Here is a 19,159-nt window from a genome sequence, read left to right as displayed (position 1 = left end):
GCAACTGAGACCACAACAGAGTGCTGTCCCCTTAGAGCCAGCCTGGGCTGCATCTGAAAACCACCCCTCAGTCCCAATTTGCTTACATTTGCTGTATTTTAATTTTACAAAGTACTTTTGTTACTGACTTGGGTTCTTGGCCTCCTTAATCAGTAGAAGTTGACAAAAGGCCAAACTTGGGCAAGGCTTTTGGGGACTCCTACTGCAGCAGGAGGGAAGAGAAACAAGTAGGTTCCCTTGCTCACTCCTTGAGGAGGGGTGCGCTGGGTTCTTAAACAGGGTGAGGGCAGGGGTGGATGCAGGGGTTAGGCCAGAGGGATGGCAAAGGTGGTCTGCCCACACCCTTGGCAGTGCTGTTTGGGTTTTTGCTCTTTTTGTATCTTGTTCATAAGTTGCACCACTGCCCATTTACACAGTTATTTTTAGTCCCTTACATATATATATATATATATTTTGTTACTTTGTTGCTCCAGGAGACGTTTGCCTAGGTACAAGCACTAAGGCAAAGAGCCCCAGACCCCAGCCTATCTCACTTTCATAAGGTCTTATTTTATGACAACCTCTCAGGGAAACATTCAGACCATTGCCAAGAAATAGAAAAAATTTTCGTGCCTACGGATCCAGAGTCTGCATGCTTTGATACAGTAAACTGCTCAGATAACAGAATGGGGACAGACTAAAGTTCATTACTTGTCAGGGAGTTTGAGTTGTAACATTCAGATATGGAACTCCAGAAGGAAGAAGACCAAGCTAATGTTTTATCAACCTGACCCCCTCCCTAAGTGTTGAATTATTTTCATTTCCTGAGAACTTCCCAGTTACATGTTGGACAAAACAGCAGTGTGGGCTAATTTTGTAGCGAGCACTTAATTTAATATTGTTCCCTAACTAGATTCCTGTAAAATAAATATCTGAGAAATCATTTACAGACTTCTCCATAAAATAAACGTTAAAAGCTGACCATCTTATTAGTGCTTGGAAATCCAGTTTCACCTTGAAATACTACTGCATTCTGACTTGAATCACAAAGAAAGAATCCAATTTCATTTATTTCAAAATTGCAATGATGAGCTTTAAGAAATTTAGTTTGGGGTGAGGATTTTCTTATGAATGCCTTCAGTCAAGGCATTCCAAACTTTTTCAGTCTGGCACACCTACAGATTGATAGGATTTATGTGTTTTCTTTTTTTTTATTGATATAGTTAATTTAAAATGTTTCAAATGTACAGCAAAGTGATTCAGTTATACATATATTGAATATACTTTTTCATTCTTTTTATTAAAAGATATTGACTATAGTTCCCTGTGCCATATAGCAGTTCCTTGTTAACCTATTTTATACATAGTAGTATTTACATGTTAATCCCAAACTCCTAATTTCTTTCCCATCTCTCTACCTCCCACCCTGCTATACCCTTTGATAACCATAAGTTTTCTATGCCTGTGAGTCTATTTCTGTTTTGTAAATAAGTTTGTTTGAATCACTTATTTTTTTTTAGATTATACATGTGATATCATATATGCCAGGGCCCCTAACTGCCGGGATTTAATGCCTGATGATTTAAGGTGGGGCTGATACGCTTGAATCATCCCCAAACCATTCCCCTCTACTCGAGTCTGTGGAAAAATTGTCTTCCATCAAACTGGTCCCTAATGCCAAAAAGGTTGGGGACCACTGATATGTGTGACCATTTGAACAGTCTAGGAGGTTTCCTGGAAACTTTAATAGCTTGAAAGGTGAACATCCTTCACTGAGGTGCTTTTGTTGAGTTAGTGTGAATTCTATCTGTAGTGGGAAACTCTCTACCTGAGGGCTACACATACAAGAATACGTCTTCCACTCATTTTTCTGGAATTCTTCTTGGACACTGAAAACTATCTAGCCAAGGTAAATGTATTCATGTTTTTTCCCAAATGTGAGTGCTGCATTAACCTAAGTGGTGACTGAAAATAAGCACTCTCATAGAAGGTATTTTCATGGCTGTAAATTTGACACTAGCATGGCAGCTTTCTCCATGAACCTGAACCATGCCAACTATGTTCTGAGAATACCATTAAAATTCCCCTTCGGGTAATGTGAAATGTGGCCCTTAGATCCGGGCGAGTTCAAAAGACAGAGTAAGACTCATAAATGGAAAACCCAAAAGAGGATGAAAACACCCAGGTTGTTCTGCTTTTAAGAATAAGCGTGTTACTGATAAAACCAGCTCACATTTTAATAACAAATAAGAACTCAACTTTTTTTAAGCTGAATTTTAATGAGTAAAAATAAACCCCTCACAAATGAAGTTTACATAATGCCTATGGCTGAAAATGAAGTTTTAATTTTTCTTGCTCACATGATTTTTTTTCCTTCTCTGTTCTGATTTCTCTCAGTTGAGCTTTTATGACAGAAAAAAACAACTGGTATTTCTCCTCATGCCCCTCATCTCAATCTAATAAAAAGCAGGAAAAAAATAGAGATTAAAACCACTGTATTAAACGTTCACTTTTGTGTTATCAGATGATCTTCATTCATTCCAGGGCAGTCAGACAGGAAAAAAAAAAAAAACCGGCAGGTTGGTTTTTAAGCTGTCTCACACTGACACTTCAAACTGTGCCAGGCAGGAGTGCCCACTGCTTGGTTAGCAACACTCAGTCTGGAAAACGTCCCTAAAGGTGTGTGTGGCCGCAGCTGACGCAGCAGAGCCTGCCCTGGGCTCCTTCCCCAGGGCAGCCCCACGCGCTGCAGCTGGATGTAGAAGCGCCGCTATCGGTTCCCAGCTGAGCAAGCGGGTGAGGAGGGAGCGCTCTCCGCGACAGGTCTTCACTGTGTGGTGACAAGTTTCACAATCATGCTGATGATCCGTGACCCTCGAGGACAGGTGCACAGATCTATGCTTGGGTTTTTTATCTTATCCTGGAGGAGCTGGTCAAGTTCACAACGAAGTTCCTTTACTAATTCAGCCACCTAAAATGAAAGTTGCGATGTAAGCAGTGCTTGGACCACCAGGGGAGGAAAAGTGGTTAAAGGGAATTCTCCAGTTGTGATGCCCATTGTTCTAGGTCTCTGCTATTAATTCCATGGGGGGAGAACGAAATGCCTTTGTTTCTTCCCTCTAAAAGTGCTTCTAAAGTTTCTTGATGCAATTACAGGAACATACAGCTCTGTAGTGTACTAACTGGGACCATTATAAAAAGGCTCCTCTGTCACATTTCATTTAAAGAAAAGATTAAATCCAGAAACAGCTTTTATGCAGTGTTCTGCATGTTAAAGCTTGGCCAACTTTTACAATTAGCTCTGAGAGGAGAAGCAGGAAAATGGAGAATTAAAAATGGCAGACATTAAACCAAAAAATCTCCTTAACTCTGGAATTTTTATGCTTTGATTGGTGAGGAGATGGGGTGGGAGCACAGCACATTGCTTGTGCCGATGTGGCACTGTGGACGTCTTGCCAACATCTGTCTGGCTCTTCCTCCACTCTGTGGCAACCTTGGAGTAGCCACTCTGATCTAATCGGCTCATGCCATGCACCAGAGTGAACGGTTCAGGGGATCCAGGCCTTAGAGGCCATGACATTCTTCAGTGACAGGAACCGGTTTAGAAGACGAGGTGTGCCTTCAGGAAAGCAGCGTTCTGTCTCCACTTTGGGGCCATATGTGCTTCCTGGACATGCAGGAGCTATAGCCATCCTATACCAGGGGCCAGCCAGGCTTTTGTCATTAAGCAGTTCAATCAAACCAACCCTGCCTGGCCCTCCTGACCTGTACTGTCCCATGTGGCTAATCTCATGACACATGAAATGCGCCTGGTCTTAACTGAGATGTACTCTGACTATAAAATACACACCAGATTTTGAAGACTTAGTATGAAAAAGAATATAAAAATCTCAATTTTTTATACTGATTACATGATACAATTAAAACTTTTAAATGTTTTATGCTATATAAAATATATTAAAATTGTGCGATATAAAATACATTAAAATTAATTTCATCTATTTATTTTTTTAAAATGTGGCTACTAGAAAAATTCTTAGGTATGTGCCACGTATATTTCTCCTAGACAGTGCTGCTTTAGACTTTAAAGGGAATTCATTGGTGTATTTCACTGTAATGTTTGAACTGGTGTTTCTACCCCCTGCAATAGAAGATTAGAAGATTTCCAACAGATGCAAATGTTAAAATCTTTTCTTGAATATACTCTCCCTTAAATGTTTTCTAGAGACTCCATATACTGAATAATTTGAGACCTGAGAATAAAAACATTTAGACCCATTATCTTTATTATTTTTTTAATGGTGGCTGTAGAATCAGGGTAATTTTTACTTCTGCTCACCTATGTTTTCTCTCTATATTTCTATAACAGAAAGCTCCAATACCTCACTCACAGCTTCTGTCCTGGGCTTTCCCTCCCAGTGCACTTCTTCAGCTCTTACTACAGCTCCACCCCTGGCCTTACTTCAGCCTCAGTCTTGCTCAGTGTCCCCTGCACACGCGTCATTCACTCTAACACAGCTCTGTTGTCCTTGTTCCCTGAAGGAATGCCCTGTATTTCATATTATCAGAGCCCCTTATCCCTTACCTGATGGGAAGCAGCTGCAAAGCGGATCCAACCATCATCCAGGGAAACAACAAACTCTCCCTTTTGGAGCTGCACATTCACTTGGCCTCCTCCAAACAAGACCAGTGGGTACACAGACACCATGCTGCAGTCTCGGATGAACACACGACTAGTTTTGATCTTCTCGTGGTACACCAGGTAGGGGCTGTCAAAGTGTCTGACCTGGAACATGACAGTGATGTCACTGGCGACGTAAGCAGAATCCCACCAGTCCCAGGGATTTACCTGTCACCTGTACAGTGACTCCCCAGATGACCTTCAGCCTGTACCTTCCCCTGAGCTCTAGCCTTGTACTTGCAGCTGCCTATTGGGATGTCTGCACCTGGACAGCTAACAAGTATCTTGGACTTACGTTCAAGGGAACTTTCCATTTTCCCATGCTTGTCGGGTTCACTAGCTCAGTAAGTGAGACTCCCATTCACCTAGTTGCTCAAGCCCACATTTGGAAGCATCCTTGATTGCTTTCTCTCTCTCTCTATCATCACTAAGTCCTGATGGTTCTATTTTCAAAATACACAATGAACTGACATAGCCCCTCCACTTCTACAGCTACCACCTTGTACAAACCATCATCTCATACAGACCACTGCAGTGGCTTCCTATGTACCTGCCCCTTTGCATCCTCAGTTTCTTTTCCATACAGTGGCCACAGTGATCTTTTAAAAACCAGTTAGGGCTCAAAACCCTCCAGAGATTTCCCAAGGATAAAATCTCAGATCTTTACTGTGGATTACAAGGTCCCACACGACCTGATTCCTGCCTGCTTATCGCAACTCTTCTGTCACCGCCGCCCCTGACCTTCCCCCTCGTTTGCACTGGTTGCCTTCCTGCATTTGCCGGAACACACCAAATGTGCCCTCATCTCATGGTCTTTGCACTTATTTCCCCGGCTTAGAAGGTTTTCTTTTTAGATACTTGCATAACTTGCCCTTTACTTTATTTAGGACCTGTCCAATTTTTTCTCCTTGGAGTTCTTCCTTACCACACTATGTAAAACAGCCCCTCTTGGGAAGGGGAGGGGTAAATTAGGAATACGAGATTAATAGATACCACTGTATATAAAAGATAACAAGGATTTACTGTATAGCACAGGGAACTATAGTCAATATATGTATAACAGAAATGAATCTGAAGCTATATACCTGATTTACAACATTGTGTTAATTTCAACTATAGTTAAAAAAACCTCAAAAAACCCTCTCCTGTCACTCTCAATCTCTTATGGTTTTGTTTTCTAACATCTGTCGTTCACCTGAGATTGTTTACTTATTTCTTGCCTGTCTTCCCCTCTGGAACCTAAGCTCCCTGAGGGCAGAGACCGTGTCTCCCTAGCTCATCTGCTGTCCTCCATGGCCTACAACAGTGCCTGGCACACAGACGGTGGCAGGTACTGACTGGATGCACGGATGACTTAGATTTACTGCAGAAATGTCATGGTAAACTCAGGAGAGGAGTGGAGATAACTTGGGCGCCTGTTTGCTAAGTACACATGCAGTGGAGAGGGCAGATGATCTCCCAGTCCTCAGATTCTTCTGAGCTTAAGGAGATATTTTTCAGGCTTTGTTGACACTTCACTTAGTAGTTCTAGGGGCTGACCAGCCCTCACACTTCAAACTCTCTTCATTCTCTTTTCCTCCATCTCTTTATCGAGATGAAGCTTTGTTGAACATCTGCCTTCATGCTGGCGAGGCACTGTGCTAGACGTTGAGAATGTGGAAATGAATAAAATTCAATTCCTGTCTTCAGGAATTTCAAAAGTCTATGAATGAGACATACCATAAACCATAAGAGAATGTGGTAAATGCAGCAGCAGAAAAACGCATGCTGTACAGTGGTGGGGCAGGAGTAAGGAGCACCCTGGAGAGGAGCACTGGGCTTGAAAGCCAAGTAGGAGCCTGCTGGGGAATGAGAATGCCACTCCAGGCACAGAGAACAGTGCGTCCTGTGTCACGGCACTGGAAGATACTGCCGGTCATCTGGTGTGGCCTGGAGCGTGACAGAGAGGGAGCTGGTGCGGTGGTCTAAGAAGGGGCTAGATGTGAAAGGTTATAGGAGAGTTTACAGTAGGCTCCACATACAAAGCGACTCCACAGATGAAGAGTTTTAAATGACGGTATGACACGAACAAAGGTATGTTTTATAAAGGTGGGCTTCCCTGGTGACTCAGACAGTAAAGAATCTGCTTGCAGTGCAGGAGACCTGGGGTTCAAAAGACCCCTGGAGAAGGGAATGGCAGCCCACTCCAGTACTCTTGCCTGGAGAATCCCATGGACGGAGGGGCCTGGTGGGCTAAGAGCCTGTGGTCCAAGAGGCTGCAAAGAGGTGGACATGACTGAGTGACTAACACTCGTGACATGCTCAGAGATGTGCTTTGTAAAGGTGACTCTGGAAGCAGTAGTACAAAGGGCTAGAGAGCAAGCACCGGACGTAAGATTAGTACTTTAGGCAAGAGACAGATGTCTGGGGTCTGAACTGAGGAAATGGCAGCAGGGACAGGAGAAGTGGGCAAATCTGAGATACGTCAAAAAGGTGGAATTATTGGGACCTGGTGACCAATTAGATTAGCATCAGGAGAAAAGAAGCAGGGTTTATGTGACTCCGGGGTTCTGATTTGGTACCATTTCACCAAGAGAGGGAACAGAGAGCAGTGAATTCAGAGATAATGAGTTTGGTTTTCCAGCCTTTGAGTTTGAGGAGACAAGAAGGCACCCAGATGGTGATTTCCAGCAAGAACTCAGAGAAGAAACCAAGGATGAGAGAGATCTGGAGTCTGTGTCAAAATGTAGGTGGCAGTGAGAACTACGATGGTGTGCTCTGGTGGTTCAGGAAGACTATGTGCCCTGCGGTAAGAACATAAGGACAGGGACAGAACCATGCTTTCAGAGCAAGGGAGGAGAATCTAGTAAAGGAGCTGGAAGGCGATGATCAGAGAAACAGAAGTGATATTTCAGAAGCAAAAAACATTAAAGATAGTGTCAAGAGGTAGGGAGGTCAGCAGTGTCTTATACTACAGGAGTCAAGAATGATGAGAAGCCGGAAATTTGTTCCCAAGATTTGACAACTTGCCAGTTATTCATGACTTCTGATGAATTTAGTGGAGTGATGGGAGCAGAAGGCATCCAGCAAGAGGCTGAAGGAAGAGTGAAAGCTGAGAAGCCTGGATCAGAGTATAGGTCAAGGCCTCTTAAGGCACAGATGGAGGCAAAGGACTACATCACGACCTTTAAAGAAACAATTTTGTATCTGAAAGCAGGCTTAATAGTTCAATTTCTAGCACATCTGTGCTTATTCAACCTTCCCCAAGTCAGCACCTAAGGACAGCAAGTGACAGAACAAGGTTTGGGTGAATTAAGGGACTGTTTCTCACCCCAGGACCTGCCACATGTAAAAACAGCTGACCCTTGAACAAAAAGGCTTTGAACCATGTGGGTCCCCTTAGATTTGGATCTTTTCAGTAGCTAATGCTACAGCACTACACAATCTGTGTTGGCTGAATCTGTGGATGCGGAACCTGACTGTAAGTTTACCCAGCCATCCTGACCTGATAGTTCACCGATGAAGGGTGAATGTGTACATATCCATCGTTCTTGGTGACAAACTTCAACTCATCTGATTTTGGCTGCATTCTGACAGCTCCGGTACTGGTCTTCTGAAATTTCCCCTCTGGGCTTTTCACCTAAACAATACATAGTTATAAGAAAAAAATATGTATGTATTTCCATTGTAGGGTATATCCCGACACAAAATCTTGTTTGAATGCCTTTGCTGCGTCTTCCCTCTCTCTTAGTTTCCTTTTAAAAGCAGTAGAAGCATGCTTGCTTTCTTTTTTTAACCATGAAGAAGTGTGGATATAACTGCAGTAGTCCTGGGTGACTATACCACACACCAGCCACATGGGGGAGAAACCATGCTGATGTCTCAGGTGCGCACTGAGTATCGGGAAAAGAGATCCTGCTGGCAACACTGGCTGGGAATCCGCTGACACCTCCCATACCAGGCCAATACTTCCAAGTGACTTTTTCAAAACAGCAAAAAAAAAAACCCCTCTATGAATGAATAGACTGTTTCATTTGAAACAACTGAAAAGCTTATGTACACACACATACCCCCATATTTACTGTAAAAAGCAACAGTACTGTGCAACACAGGGAACAATATTCAATATCTTATAAGAACCTATAATGGAAAATAGTCTGAAAAAATATATAAAACTGAATCACTGCTCTACACCTAAAACTAACACAATACTGTTAATCAACTATACTTCAATAAAAATATATATATACTAGGAAAAATCTCTTGTAATCTCATGATTAAGAAATAAAAATATTTGAGAAACACTTTAGTTTTCTATTAGATCTTCATAATATAGAAATGGAGACAAACAAATGATATAAAATATATACCAAAACTAATATAGGATCACTGTAATGACATGTAATAATTTAACCAATAAATTCCCTATTATTGGAGTTTTAGACCATTCATTCTAGTGCTGTTTATAATTGCAAATATTCTCCTAGCTGTATCTTTACATAAATATGCAATTATTTTCTCATAATAAATCCTTAGAAACGAAACTGCTATCTAGAAAGGGTGGATTAAAGAAATTTTCAAATCACAATCACCTAAAGCCCACAGTTTACGTGAGGGTTCACTCTTGTTGTTGTATATTCCAAGGGTTTGGACAAGTGTGATACGTATCTATCGTTATGGTATCACGCACAGTATTTTTACTGCCCTAAAAATCTTCTGTGTTGGGCTTATTCATCCCATCCACCCCTGATTTTTCAATTGTCTCCATTGCTTTTACTTGAAAAAAAAAAAATCATTTGGAGAAGCTGCAAATGGTTTCAAAAGCATGCAAGCACGAAGCAAAACTAAGCCATAAAAGAATCAACAGATGTCAGCTGAGTATATAGCAAACAGCTACGAGAAGCGCTCAGTACGCTGACAAATTCACATTCTGAGGTTGACAGGGACGAGATGATCAAACCGCAAGTCCAATACTCCACTCAGGTACAGTTTCCAGAAGAGATCACAGATGTCCCATGGCAAAGCACTGACTTGATTCTGTTCTTATCTAATTTTAGCCCAGAGTAGAAGGCATAATGATGCTAAAGCTGAAGCTCCAGTACTTTGGCCACCTCAGGCGAAGAGCTGACTCATTGGAAAAGACTCTGATGCTGGGAGGGATTGGGGGCAGGAGGAGAAGGGGATGACAGAGGATGAGATGGCTGGATGGCATCACTGACTCGATGGGCGTGAGTCTGAGTGGACTCCGGGAGTTGGTGATGGACAGGGAGGCCTGGCGTGCTGCGATTCATGGGGTCGCAAAGAGTCGGACACGACTGAGCGACTGAGCTGAGCTGAACTGAGAGGGCATAATGGGAGCTGTAGTAGAATCAAATTTCGACCTAAGCCTAGGTTAGTTATGCACAGACTGGCTGACAGTGACATTTATGCCCATTTTGATTTCTGGAATATCATGTCAGAAGGATTAAAAAGGCACCTTATTTTATATAATGAATGTGTTCTTTAAGATTCTATATCTAAACACATTTGGAGAATTGAAGGATTGGAAATATAAACTAAGTTTAAAAGGCTGTGTGTGTGTGTGTCTTTAGATGTTTAATGTGAGTGTCTTAACTTACATCTCTTGGCTACAAATCAAACCAACAAGAAGTGGGGGGACCAGGAAAACGTTCTGTTACCTGCACTACATTTGGATACAGAGCAGCACACAGCATTGCTGATATCAGCTTGGGGTTCTCAGCATTTGAGTTTGCCTGTGAGAGAAATACAGTGTTAATCTTATAAATAATGTGACTATTTCTGTCTGTGCCTTAGAATTTACTATTATATTTCTTTTGACTTCTATCTTAAAAGCATGTGAAAAATTATTTCTAAGAAAGCAATCTACTCAACTACATTCACACAGGACCCATTCCAAGAAGCCCACAATTATTTTCAAGATCTCTGCAAAGCAGTTATAAAGCCAGTGTTCCTAAGGATCAGTGGAGAGAAAGATTCGGGTTTGTGAGATGTTCACAATTTCTAGAAAGTATTAACTGCACTGAGCGTGACATCAGGTTCATCTTGAATTGTTCTTCCTATAGTTAAATATAAAACTATCCTTGGTTTGAAAAAGGCTGGTCTGATTAAGAAGACATTACTGGAAAGTCTGTTTTATCTCTAATGGACTCACCAAAAATCTATGTAAATAAAACAAAAATAGCAAAAGCAACAAGAAACAGAAAAACCTTTGTTTTTATGAGTGTTAGTTGACATTTGTGGAAAGAAGGAAATCAAGACTGCCACTAACCTATTGCTCCCAGGGCTTAAGTGAAGAAGGCCTACAGGTATTCCTCAGGTAATAGACTAAGTATATGATCATTAAAGAGAAATAAAATAAGAGCTACCTGCACACACTTTACCTCTTCTCCTGTGGCATCCAATATACCATCTCCTCCTCCTTGGGCCCTTTTCTCAATTTCCCTTGCTCGGAGTCCCTCCTTAACAAAGCCAATGTCCGATAACAGTTCAGTGAACTGTCGTTTCAGGCTTGCCATTTCCTGAAACAAGTGGAGAAAGTCTTTAAGCAGAGACACTGACACATCAAAGGCAAAAATGACTACTAAAATGAATTAATTTAGTGGACAGTGGACTCATGGGTTTACCAGACAAGTATGAAGAATATCTTGTCTGTTCATTCCCAGAAGGGCAGTTTTCACTTATACAAACCAGCAGACAGAGTAAAACTGTTACACAGAAATTCACAAATTTCAGAAAACCCAAAGATCATTTAATTGTTCAGTTCAGCTCAGTCGCGCAGTTGTGTCCGACTCTTTGTGACCCCATGAATCGCAGCACGTCAGGCCTCCCTGTCCATCACCATCTCCTGGAGTTCACTCAAACTCATGTCCATCGAGTCAGTGATGCCATCCAGCCATCTCATCCTGGGTCGCCCCCTTCTCCTCCTGTCCCCAATCCCTCCCAGCATCAGTCTTTTCCAATGAGTCAACTCTTCGCATGAGGTGACCAAAGTACTGGCGCTTCAGCTTTAGCATCATTCCCTCCAAAGAACACCCACAGCTGATCTGCTTCAGAATGGACTGGTTGGATATCCTTGCAGTCCAAGGGACTCTCAGGAGTCTTCTCCAAGTTCAAAAGCATCAATTCTTCAGCGCTCAGCTTTCTTCACAGTCCAACTCTCACATCCATATATGACCACTGGAAAAACCATAGCCTTGACGGACCTTTGTTGGCAAAGTAACGTCTCTGCTTTTGAATATGTTATCTAGGTTGGTCATAACTTTTCTTCCAAGGAGTAAGCGTCTTTTAATTTCATGGCTACAGTCACCATCTGCAGTGATTTTGGAGCCCAAAAAAATAAAGTCTGACACTGTTTCCACTGTTTCCCCATCTATTTCCCATGACGTGATGGGACCAGATGCCATGATCTTCATTTTCTGAATGTTGAGCTTTAAGCCAACCTTTTCACTCTCCTCTTTCACTTTCATCAAGAGGCTTTTTAGTTCCTCTTCACTTTCTGCCATAAAGGTGGTGTCATCTGCATATCTGAGGTTATTGATATTTCTCCTGGCAATCTTGATTCCAGCTTGTGCTTCTTCCAGCCCAGCGTTTCTCATAATGTACTCTGCATATAAGTTAAATAAGCAGGGTAACAATATACAGCCTTGACGTACTCCTTTTCCTATTTGGAACCAGTCTGTTGTTTCATGTCCAGTTTTAACTGTTGCTTCCTGACCTGCATATAGGTTTCTCAAGAGGCAGGTCAGGTGTTTACAAAAAAATTAACTGGATTTTGCACAGGTCTGATTTTTTCTGGCAATGCTTACAGCCAGAAATGTAGTGTATTGTGATTGGAACCCTAACTCATGGTGCTGTGACCCTGTTCATTTTTCCTACTTCCTTTCTGCTGGGGTCCTTATAGTGCCTTCTCTGAGCTTAAAGCGGTTGGCGTTCTCTCTCAATGGATACAGAATACCCACCTCAGAAACATTCCCTTTCTCTTACCTTGTAGACTTGCTGGCTCATATTTTCCCCTGGGAATAGGAATACTATTAATTGGTTTATATTTACACACTCATTCTGTAGCTGAGCACCAGAATGAAAACAAACCCGTTTTTGGCTTCTGTTCAAATACTGGGTGTCTATCAGACAACACAGAAGCAGATGACGCCAATCAAAGGAATGGAAAGCCAAGCAATGGCTCTGTCTCTGATGACAATTTAAGTGTTTTCTTGGACTGTCTCAAGTACAGATGGATAACATGGCAAAAATACAACTGGGATTCAAATATCCCAGAGTTCTATTTCATGACAAGCTTTTATTGGTATCTTATTAAAACTAATTCTATGCTCTAAGCTGGAATTTAGTGAAAAGAAGTAATGGATGAACCTCAAAGATCACTGAAACATCTAAATACAGCCTAATAATCTAACGTAAATAAAGGAAAAAGATCAAATTTAGTAAATATATATATATATAATTTAAAGGTATCTTTTACACTTAAAAGTCTTAAGGACTCAAGGAAGTATTATTGTGCTTTACATATAAAATACCTTTAGACCAGTGGTTCTCAACCCTTGCAGCATATGAGAATGACTTGTTGAATTCACAACAAGGAGAATAAACAGATGCTCAGGCCCTACCCCTAGAGATCCAGATGTAACTGGCGTGGGGTGGAATTTGGGCATTTTGCATTTTTTTTAAGCTTCCTCAGGTGAATCTAATGTGTGGCCAAGATTGAAAATCACTGCTTTTCTTATACTTAGATTAAAGCCAGAGCCTCTGTCTTCTCCAAAGGTCTCTTTGTAGTACACCTAAAGGCAGAGAAGGAGGAAGGCAAATACTGGGATGGTTCTGAGGTCTCTTTTGAACTGTGGTGCTGGAGAAGACTCTTGAGAGTCCCTTGGACTGCAAGGAGATCCAACCAGTCCATTCTGAGGGATATCAGCCCTGGGATTTCTCAGTACTGAGAAACTCCAGTACTTTGGCCACCTCATGCAAAGAGTTGGCTCACTGGAAAAGACTCTGATGCTGGGAGGGATTGGGGACAGGAGGAGAAGGGGATGACAGAGGATGAGATGCCTGGATGGCATCACTGACTCGATGGACATGAGTTTGAATGAACTTTGGGAGACGGTGATGGACAGGGAGGCCTGGCATGCTGCGATTCATGGGGTCGCAAAGAGTCAGACACAACTGAGCAACTGAACTGAACTTCACTGTCAATAAACAAACTCATTCACTCATGCATTCAATGAATTTTACTGGGCATCAACTTGTTCTAAGTACTCTTCTAGGCACTGGGGATATAGAACTGAAAAAAACATAAAATCTCTGCTCTGACGGTCCTTATGGGGTAGAGAGGTAACTAGCTGTCAGGTATGAACATTAGTTTTGTGTTCTATTCCAAAACATCATCTAATATGGAAAGAAAGTCTTTCCACCTCCCTAGCTTCAAAATTTGAGTGAAATGGAGGCTCTATAAATATATACACCATTATTATTCTGGATTTTCATGCTGCTATGGAAAAGGGCCTAAAATATTGTCACAACAGAAGACAGAGCCCTGTCTATGATTATACAAAAGATAATAAACCTTTCTCGTGTACTCGTTTTTGACACAGTAGCCTCTGATGGACAGAAGAATTAATAAAGAAAATCTGAAAAAAAAAATAAAAATAAAGAAAATCTGGTTCACTATTTGTTCTTTGGTTTTAGGGAGAAGGTAAGGGATTTGGGGATGGTCATTGATACCTTTGAGACTCAATGAAAGCTTTGTTCTCTTTCTCCAGAATAGTGCACATATGTATAAGGGCGTGACTTTGGAAACAATTTCAGGGGGTTATGGATCCAGGTTAAGGATGTTTGGTATAATCACTGAAAAAAGTGATTTCTAGTAAGCAGTAATCCGCAGAATGGCTACATTCCCATAGCCTCCACGTAAGTTAAACACAGATTCACTGAGAAGAGGAAAAACCGGTGAATTGAAAGGTTCAGCACAGAAGGCCTGATGTCATAGTTCAGGAGTCTGTTTTACACAGCTGGTGAAGCCAAGCATATTCCAAAAATATTTTCAATGTCAAGGTAGGACAAGCAAGATAAAGTTGCAACACCCTCTGGTGCACTATGACAGTAAGTGAATAAAAACAAATTTCCAAAGAACTCACCTGAAGAACTCTTCCTGACAAGAAGTTTTGTCTGCAGTAATTATAACTTGCACGCATACCTTCTTTCATACTTAGCTGCCATCCCTAAATTTTTGAGAAAACCAAAATGTTATTCTGTCTTTAGTGCTAACTCTGGTAATAAACCTCAGCTATTAGCTTATATACTTACCTTATATGCTCGTAGAAGGGCCAGATAATCACTGTTTGCAAATGCAAATTCTAGCTTTTTCTGGTTAGCTTCCTCTTTTTTATCCCAGGGAGATACCTAAAGGAAGAAAGCCAAATTTGAAGGACACATTTTATCCAAGGTTTCAAGTGGCACTTTGCTACTGCTGAAGTCAGGTGCTTGGGAAGTGTGTTGTGTGGGTCAGAATACAAAGTGGGTGACTGGTTAAAAGTAATTATGGTGGTTAAGTGCCAAGCCAACAGCCTTAATTGTCTGTGTGAGTCTGTCTTCCCACTCAAAATGACCTCTATTGGGTTTTTTACTTCCTAGTGGCAAGATGTCAAAGAGCTACTCATTGTAAAAGCTACATCTAAAATCCAAGATTCTGTTAACTCTGATATCTTCATTTTATAGACTCTTTTTCACCTTTTATACTTCAGTCAGTTCAGTTCAGTCATTCAGTCGTGTCCGACTCTTTGCGACCCCATGAATCGCAGCACGCCAGGCCTCCCTGTCCATCACCATCTCCCGGCGTTCACTCAGACTCACGTCCATCGAGTCTGTGATGCCATCCAGCCATCTCATCCTCAGTCGTCCCCTTCTCCTCCTGCCCCCAATCCCTCCCAGCATCAGAGTCTTTTCCAATGAGTCAACTCTTAGCATGAGGTGGCCAAAGTACTGGAGCTTCAGCTTCAGCATCATTCCTTCCAAAGAAATCCCAGGGTTGATCTCCTTCAGAATGAACTGGTTGGATATCCTCGCAGTCCAAGGGACTCTCAAGAGTCCTCTCCAACACCACAGTTCAAAAGCATCAATTCTTCAGCACTCAGCCTTCTTCGCAGCCCAACTCTCACATCCATACATGACCAAAGGAAAAACCATAGCCTTGACTAGACGGACCTTAGTCGGCAAAGTAATGTCTCTGCTTTTGAATATACTATCTAGGTTGGTCATAACTTTTCTTCCAAGGAGTAAGCATCTTTTAATTTCATGGCTGCAGTCACCATCTGCAGTGATTTTGGAGTCCAAAAAAATTAAGTCTGACACCGTTTCCACTGTTTCCCCATCTATTTACCATGAAGTGATGGGACCAGATGCCATGATATTTGTTTTCTGAATGTTGAGCTTTAAGCCAACTTTTTCACTCTCCTCTTTCACTTTCATCAAGAGGCTTTTTAGGTCCTCTTCACTTTCTGGCATAAGGGTGGTGTCATCTTCATATCTGAGGTTATTGATATTTCTCCCGGCAATCTTGATTCCAGCTTGTGTTTCTTCCAGTCCAGCGTTTCTCATGATGTACTCTGCATAGAAGTTAAATAAGCAGGGTGACAATATACAGCTTTGATGTACTCCTTTTCCTATCTGGAACCAGTCTGTTGTTCCATGTCCAGTTCTAACTGTTGCTTCCTGACCTGCATACAGATTTCTCAAGAGGCAGGTCAGATGGTCTGGTATTCCTATCTCTTTCAGAATTTCCCACAGTTTACTGTGATTCACACAGTCAAAGGCTTCGGCATAGTCAATAAAGCAGAAATAGATGTTTTTCTGGAACTCTCTTGCTTTTTCCATGACCCAGCAGATGTTGGCAATTTGATCTCTTGTTCCTCTGCCTTTTCTAAAACCAGCTTGAACATCAGGGAGTACACGGTTCACGTATTGCTGAAGCCTGGCTTGGAGAATTTTGAGCATTACTTTACTAGCATGTGAGATGAGTGCAATTGTGCGGTAGTTTGAGCATTCTTTTGCATTGCCTTTCTTTGGAATTGGGATGAAAGTCTCCCCTATTTCTATACCCATAATTCATGCTTTTTCCTCTTAAAAATACAGGTTCTCCTTTTCCCTAGAAATTAGTGACATTAGCTGAGAACTTAATTTTCACTGCCTTCTTTCACTATAATATACACATGTATCAATACAACATACACATGTATCAATACTATAGGTACCAGCATGTTACACTCAGGCCCTAGTATCACACTGACAGTCAATCTAAACCAACTATGGTGCTTCTTTCTAAATTTGTATATCTGCACACCTTTACAGCTAACACAGTAATATTAAATTTTTATTTATTTCTACTTGAAAATAACATTTCTTCTGTTTTAGGAAGGCTAGTGGAGAAAGGATTACATTTGGGGATCATGCTTACAGAACCCAGCAAAGGACAGGTGTTCAGTTTTGGCTAAGGGTGACACCAGTATTTCTAATGAACAATTTCTATATTCCAGTAAAAGAAAACAGCCAATGAGAGGCTATTTAGATTACATGAGAATAGGCAGTGGAGGTCTTGCTCACATCAGTACTGACTGTTGCTGAGTAAGCTACATCACCCAGTCTGGTCCTTGGTTTTGTTAACTGTTATTAAATGAAGAGGCTGAACTAAGATCTTTTTGTAGATCTGTGAGTTTACAATTCCATGACGTATAACATTAAAATTGAAGAAAATTATTGCATCTCTCTATTCCCTATCTATCTGAGATAAACCCTGGTGAAAATAAAGGCAGATTGACACCCTACTCAATACCAATAACAATAATTCATTCTCAAGTCTACATGGAATACTTTCCAGAATAAAGCATATGCTTAGCCATAAAACAAAGATCGTAACAAGTTTTAAAGGACTAAAATAATACAAAGTATATTCTCTGACCACAACAGAATGAAACTAGAAGTCAATAACAGGAAAAAACTGGGAAACTCATAGATGCATGGACATTAAACACCACATGCCTAAATAACCAATGAGTCATAGAAGAACCGAAAAGGGAAATTAGAAAATACTTGAATGCAAATGAAGACGCAACATACCAAAACTTATGGGATGCAGCTGAAGCCGTCCATAGAAGAAAATTTATAGCTGTATATGTCTATATTAAAAAGGAAGAAAGATCTCAAATCAATAACCTAACCTTTCACTTTAAGACACTGGCAAATGAACTAAAACTGAAACAAATAGAAGAAAATAAATCACAGAAATTAATATAATAGAGAACAGAAAAACAGTAGGGAAAATCAATGAAATCAAAAGCCGGTTCTCTGAAAAGATCAACAAAATTGATAAACCTTTAGGCAAGCTGATCATGAGAAAAAGAGAGAAGGCTCAAATTACTAGAATCAGAAATGAAGAGTAACATTATTACCAGGCTCTCAGAAATAAAAAGGACTATAAAATACTATGAGTGTTTGTATGTTAATAAGTTAGGTAATTTAGCTGAAATGGACAAATTCCTAGAAAAATGCAAATGACTCAAAAAGAAACAGATAATCTGAATATACCTATAACAAGTAAAGAGGTTTAATTATTGAAAAAACTAACCACAAAGAAAAGCCCACGTGACTTCACCACTGAATTATACCAAGCATTTAAAGAATTAATTCCTCACAAAATCTTCAAAAAAAAAAGTTGGCAAGAACACTTCCCAAATTATTATGTGGCCAGTATTACTCTGATACCAAAGCCAGATAAAGACATCACAAGGAAGGAATACTACAGACCAGCATCGCTCATAAACGATATAAAAATCCTCAAAACACTAACAAAAAGAGCAAAATTGGAGGACTCACACTTCCTGATTTCAAAACTTACTATAAAACTATTCGAGTTTTGTATTTTGAATCAAAATAGTGTGAAACTGGCATAAGTAAACATATAATTCAATGGAATAGAATTAAGAATCCAGAAATAAAACCATATATTTATGGTTAATTGACTTTTTATAAGATGCAAAGACTATCCAATGGGGAAAGAATAGCCTTTTCAACAAATGGTGATGGGACAACTGGATAGTCACATGCAGAGGAATGAAGCTGGACTCTTACTTCACATTATATACAAAAACTAACTCAAAATGGATCGAAAACCATAATGTAAGAGCTAAAACTATAAAACTTTTAGGAAAAAATATACAGATAAATTTTCATTGCTTTGGATTTAGCAATGAATTCTTAACCATTACAGTAACAGTTTGAGCAACAAAAAACTAAATAAACTGGAATTCATAAAAATAAAAACTTGTATTTCAAAGAACAGATCAAGAAAGTGAAAAAGGCAAACCACAGTACAGGAGAAAACATTTGCACATCCCATATCTGTTAAAGAACTTATATCCAGAATGTCTAAAGAATGCTTAGAACTCAATAATAAAAGGACAAATAACCCAATTAAGAAATGGGCAAACTATCTGAAGA

General features: G+C 40.5%; 1 protein-coding gene across 8 annotated transcripts in view; it reads right to left on the bottom strand.

The window, feature by feature from the left end:
• Nucleotides 1-2,302: 2,302 nt before the first annotated feature.
• Nucleotides 2,303-19,159, bottom strand: part of DHX57 (DExH-box helicase 57) — a 66,550-nt gene continuing 49,693 nt past the window's right edge. For all 8 annotated transcript variants that reach the window (XM_042248082.1, XM_060412251.1, XM_042248083.1 and 5 more), the window contains 7 exons: nucleotides 14,975-15,070; nucleotides 14,806-14,889; nucleotides 11,041-11,178; nucleotides 10,318-10,392; nucleotides 8,145-8,279; nucleotides 4,565-4,765; nucleotides 2,303-2,950 (listed from right to left, as the gene is read on the bottom strand). In XM_042248082.1, coding sequence (XP_042104016.1) covers nucleotides 2,807-2,950; nucleotides 4,565-4,765; nucleotides 8,145-8,279; nucleotides 10,318-10,392; nucleotides 11,041-11,178; nucleotides 14,806-14,889; nucleotides 14,975-15,070 — 873 coding nt within the window. In that variant the 3' untranslated portion in view covers nucleotides 2,303-2,806. The remainder of the gene's footprint in view (nucleotides 2,951-4,564; nucleotides 4,766-8,144; nucleotides 8,280-10,317; nucleotides 10,393-11,040; nucleotides 11,179-14,805; nucleotides 14,890-14,974; nucleotides 15,071-19,159) is intronic.

Source organism: Ovis aries, chromosome 3 (genome assembly GCF_016772045.2).
Source record: "Ovis aries strain OAR_USU_Benz2616 breed Rambouillet chromosome 3, ARS-UI_Ramb_v3.0, whole genome shotgun sequence".
NCBI lineage: Eukaryota > Metazoa > Chordata > Mammalia > Artiodactyla > Bovidae > Ovis > Ovis aries.
The sequence above is the reverse complement of the archived record's forward strand: the minus strand, read 5'-3'. Positions and strand labels throughout refer to the sequence as shown.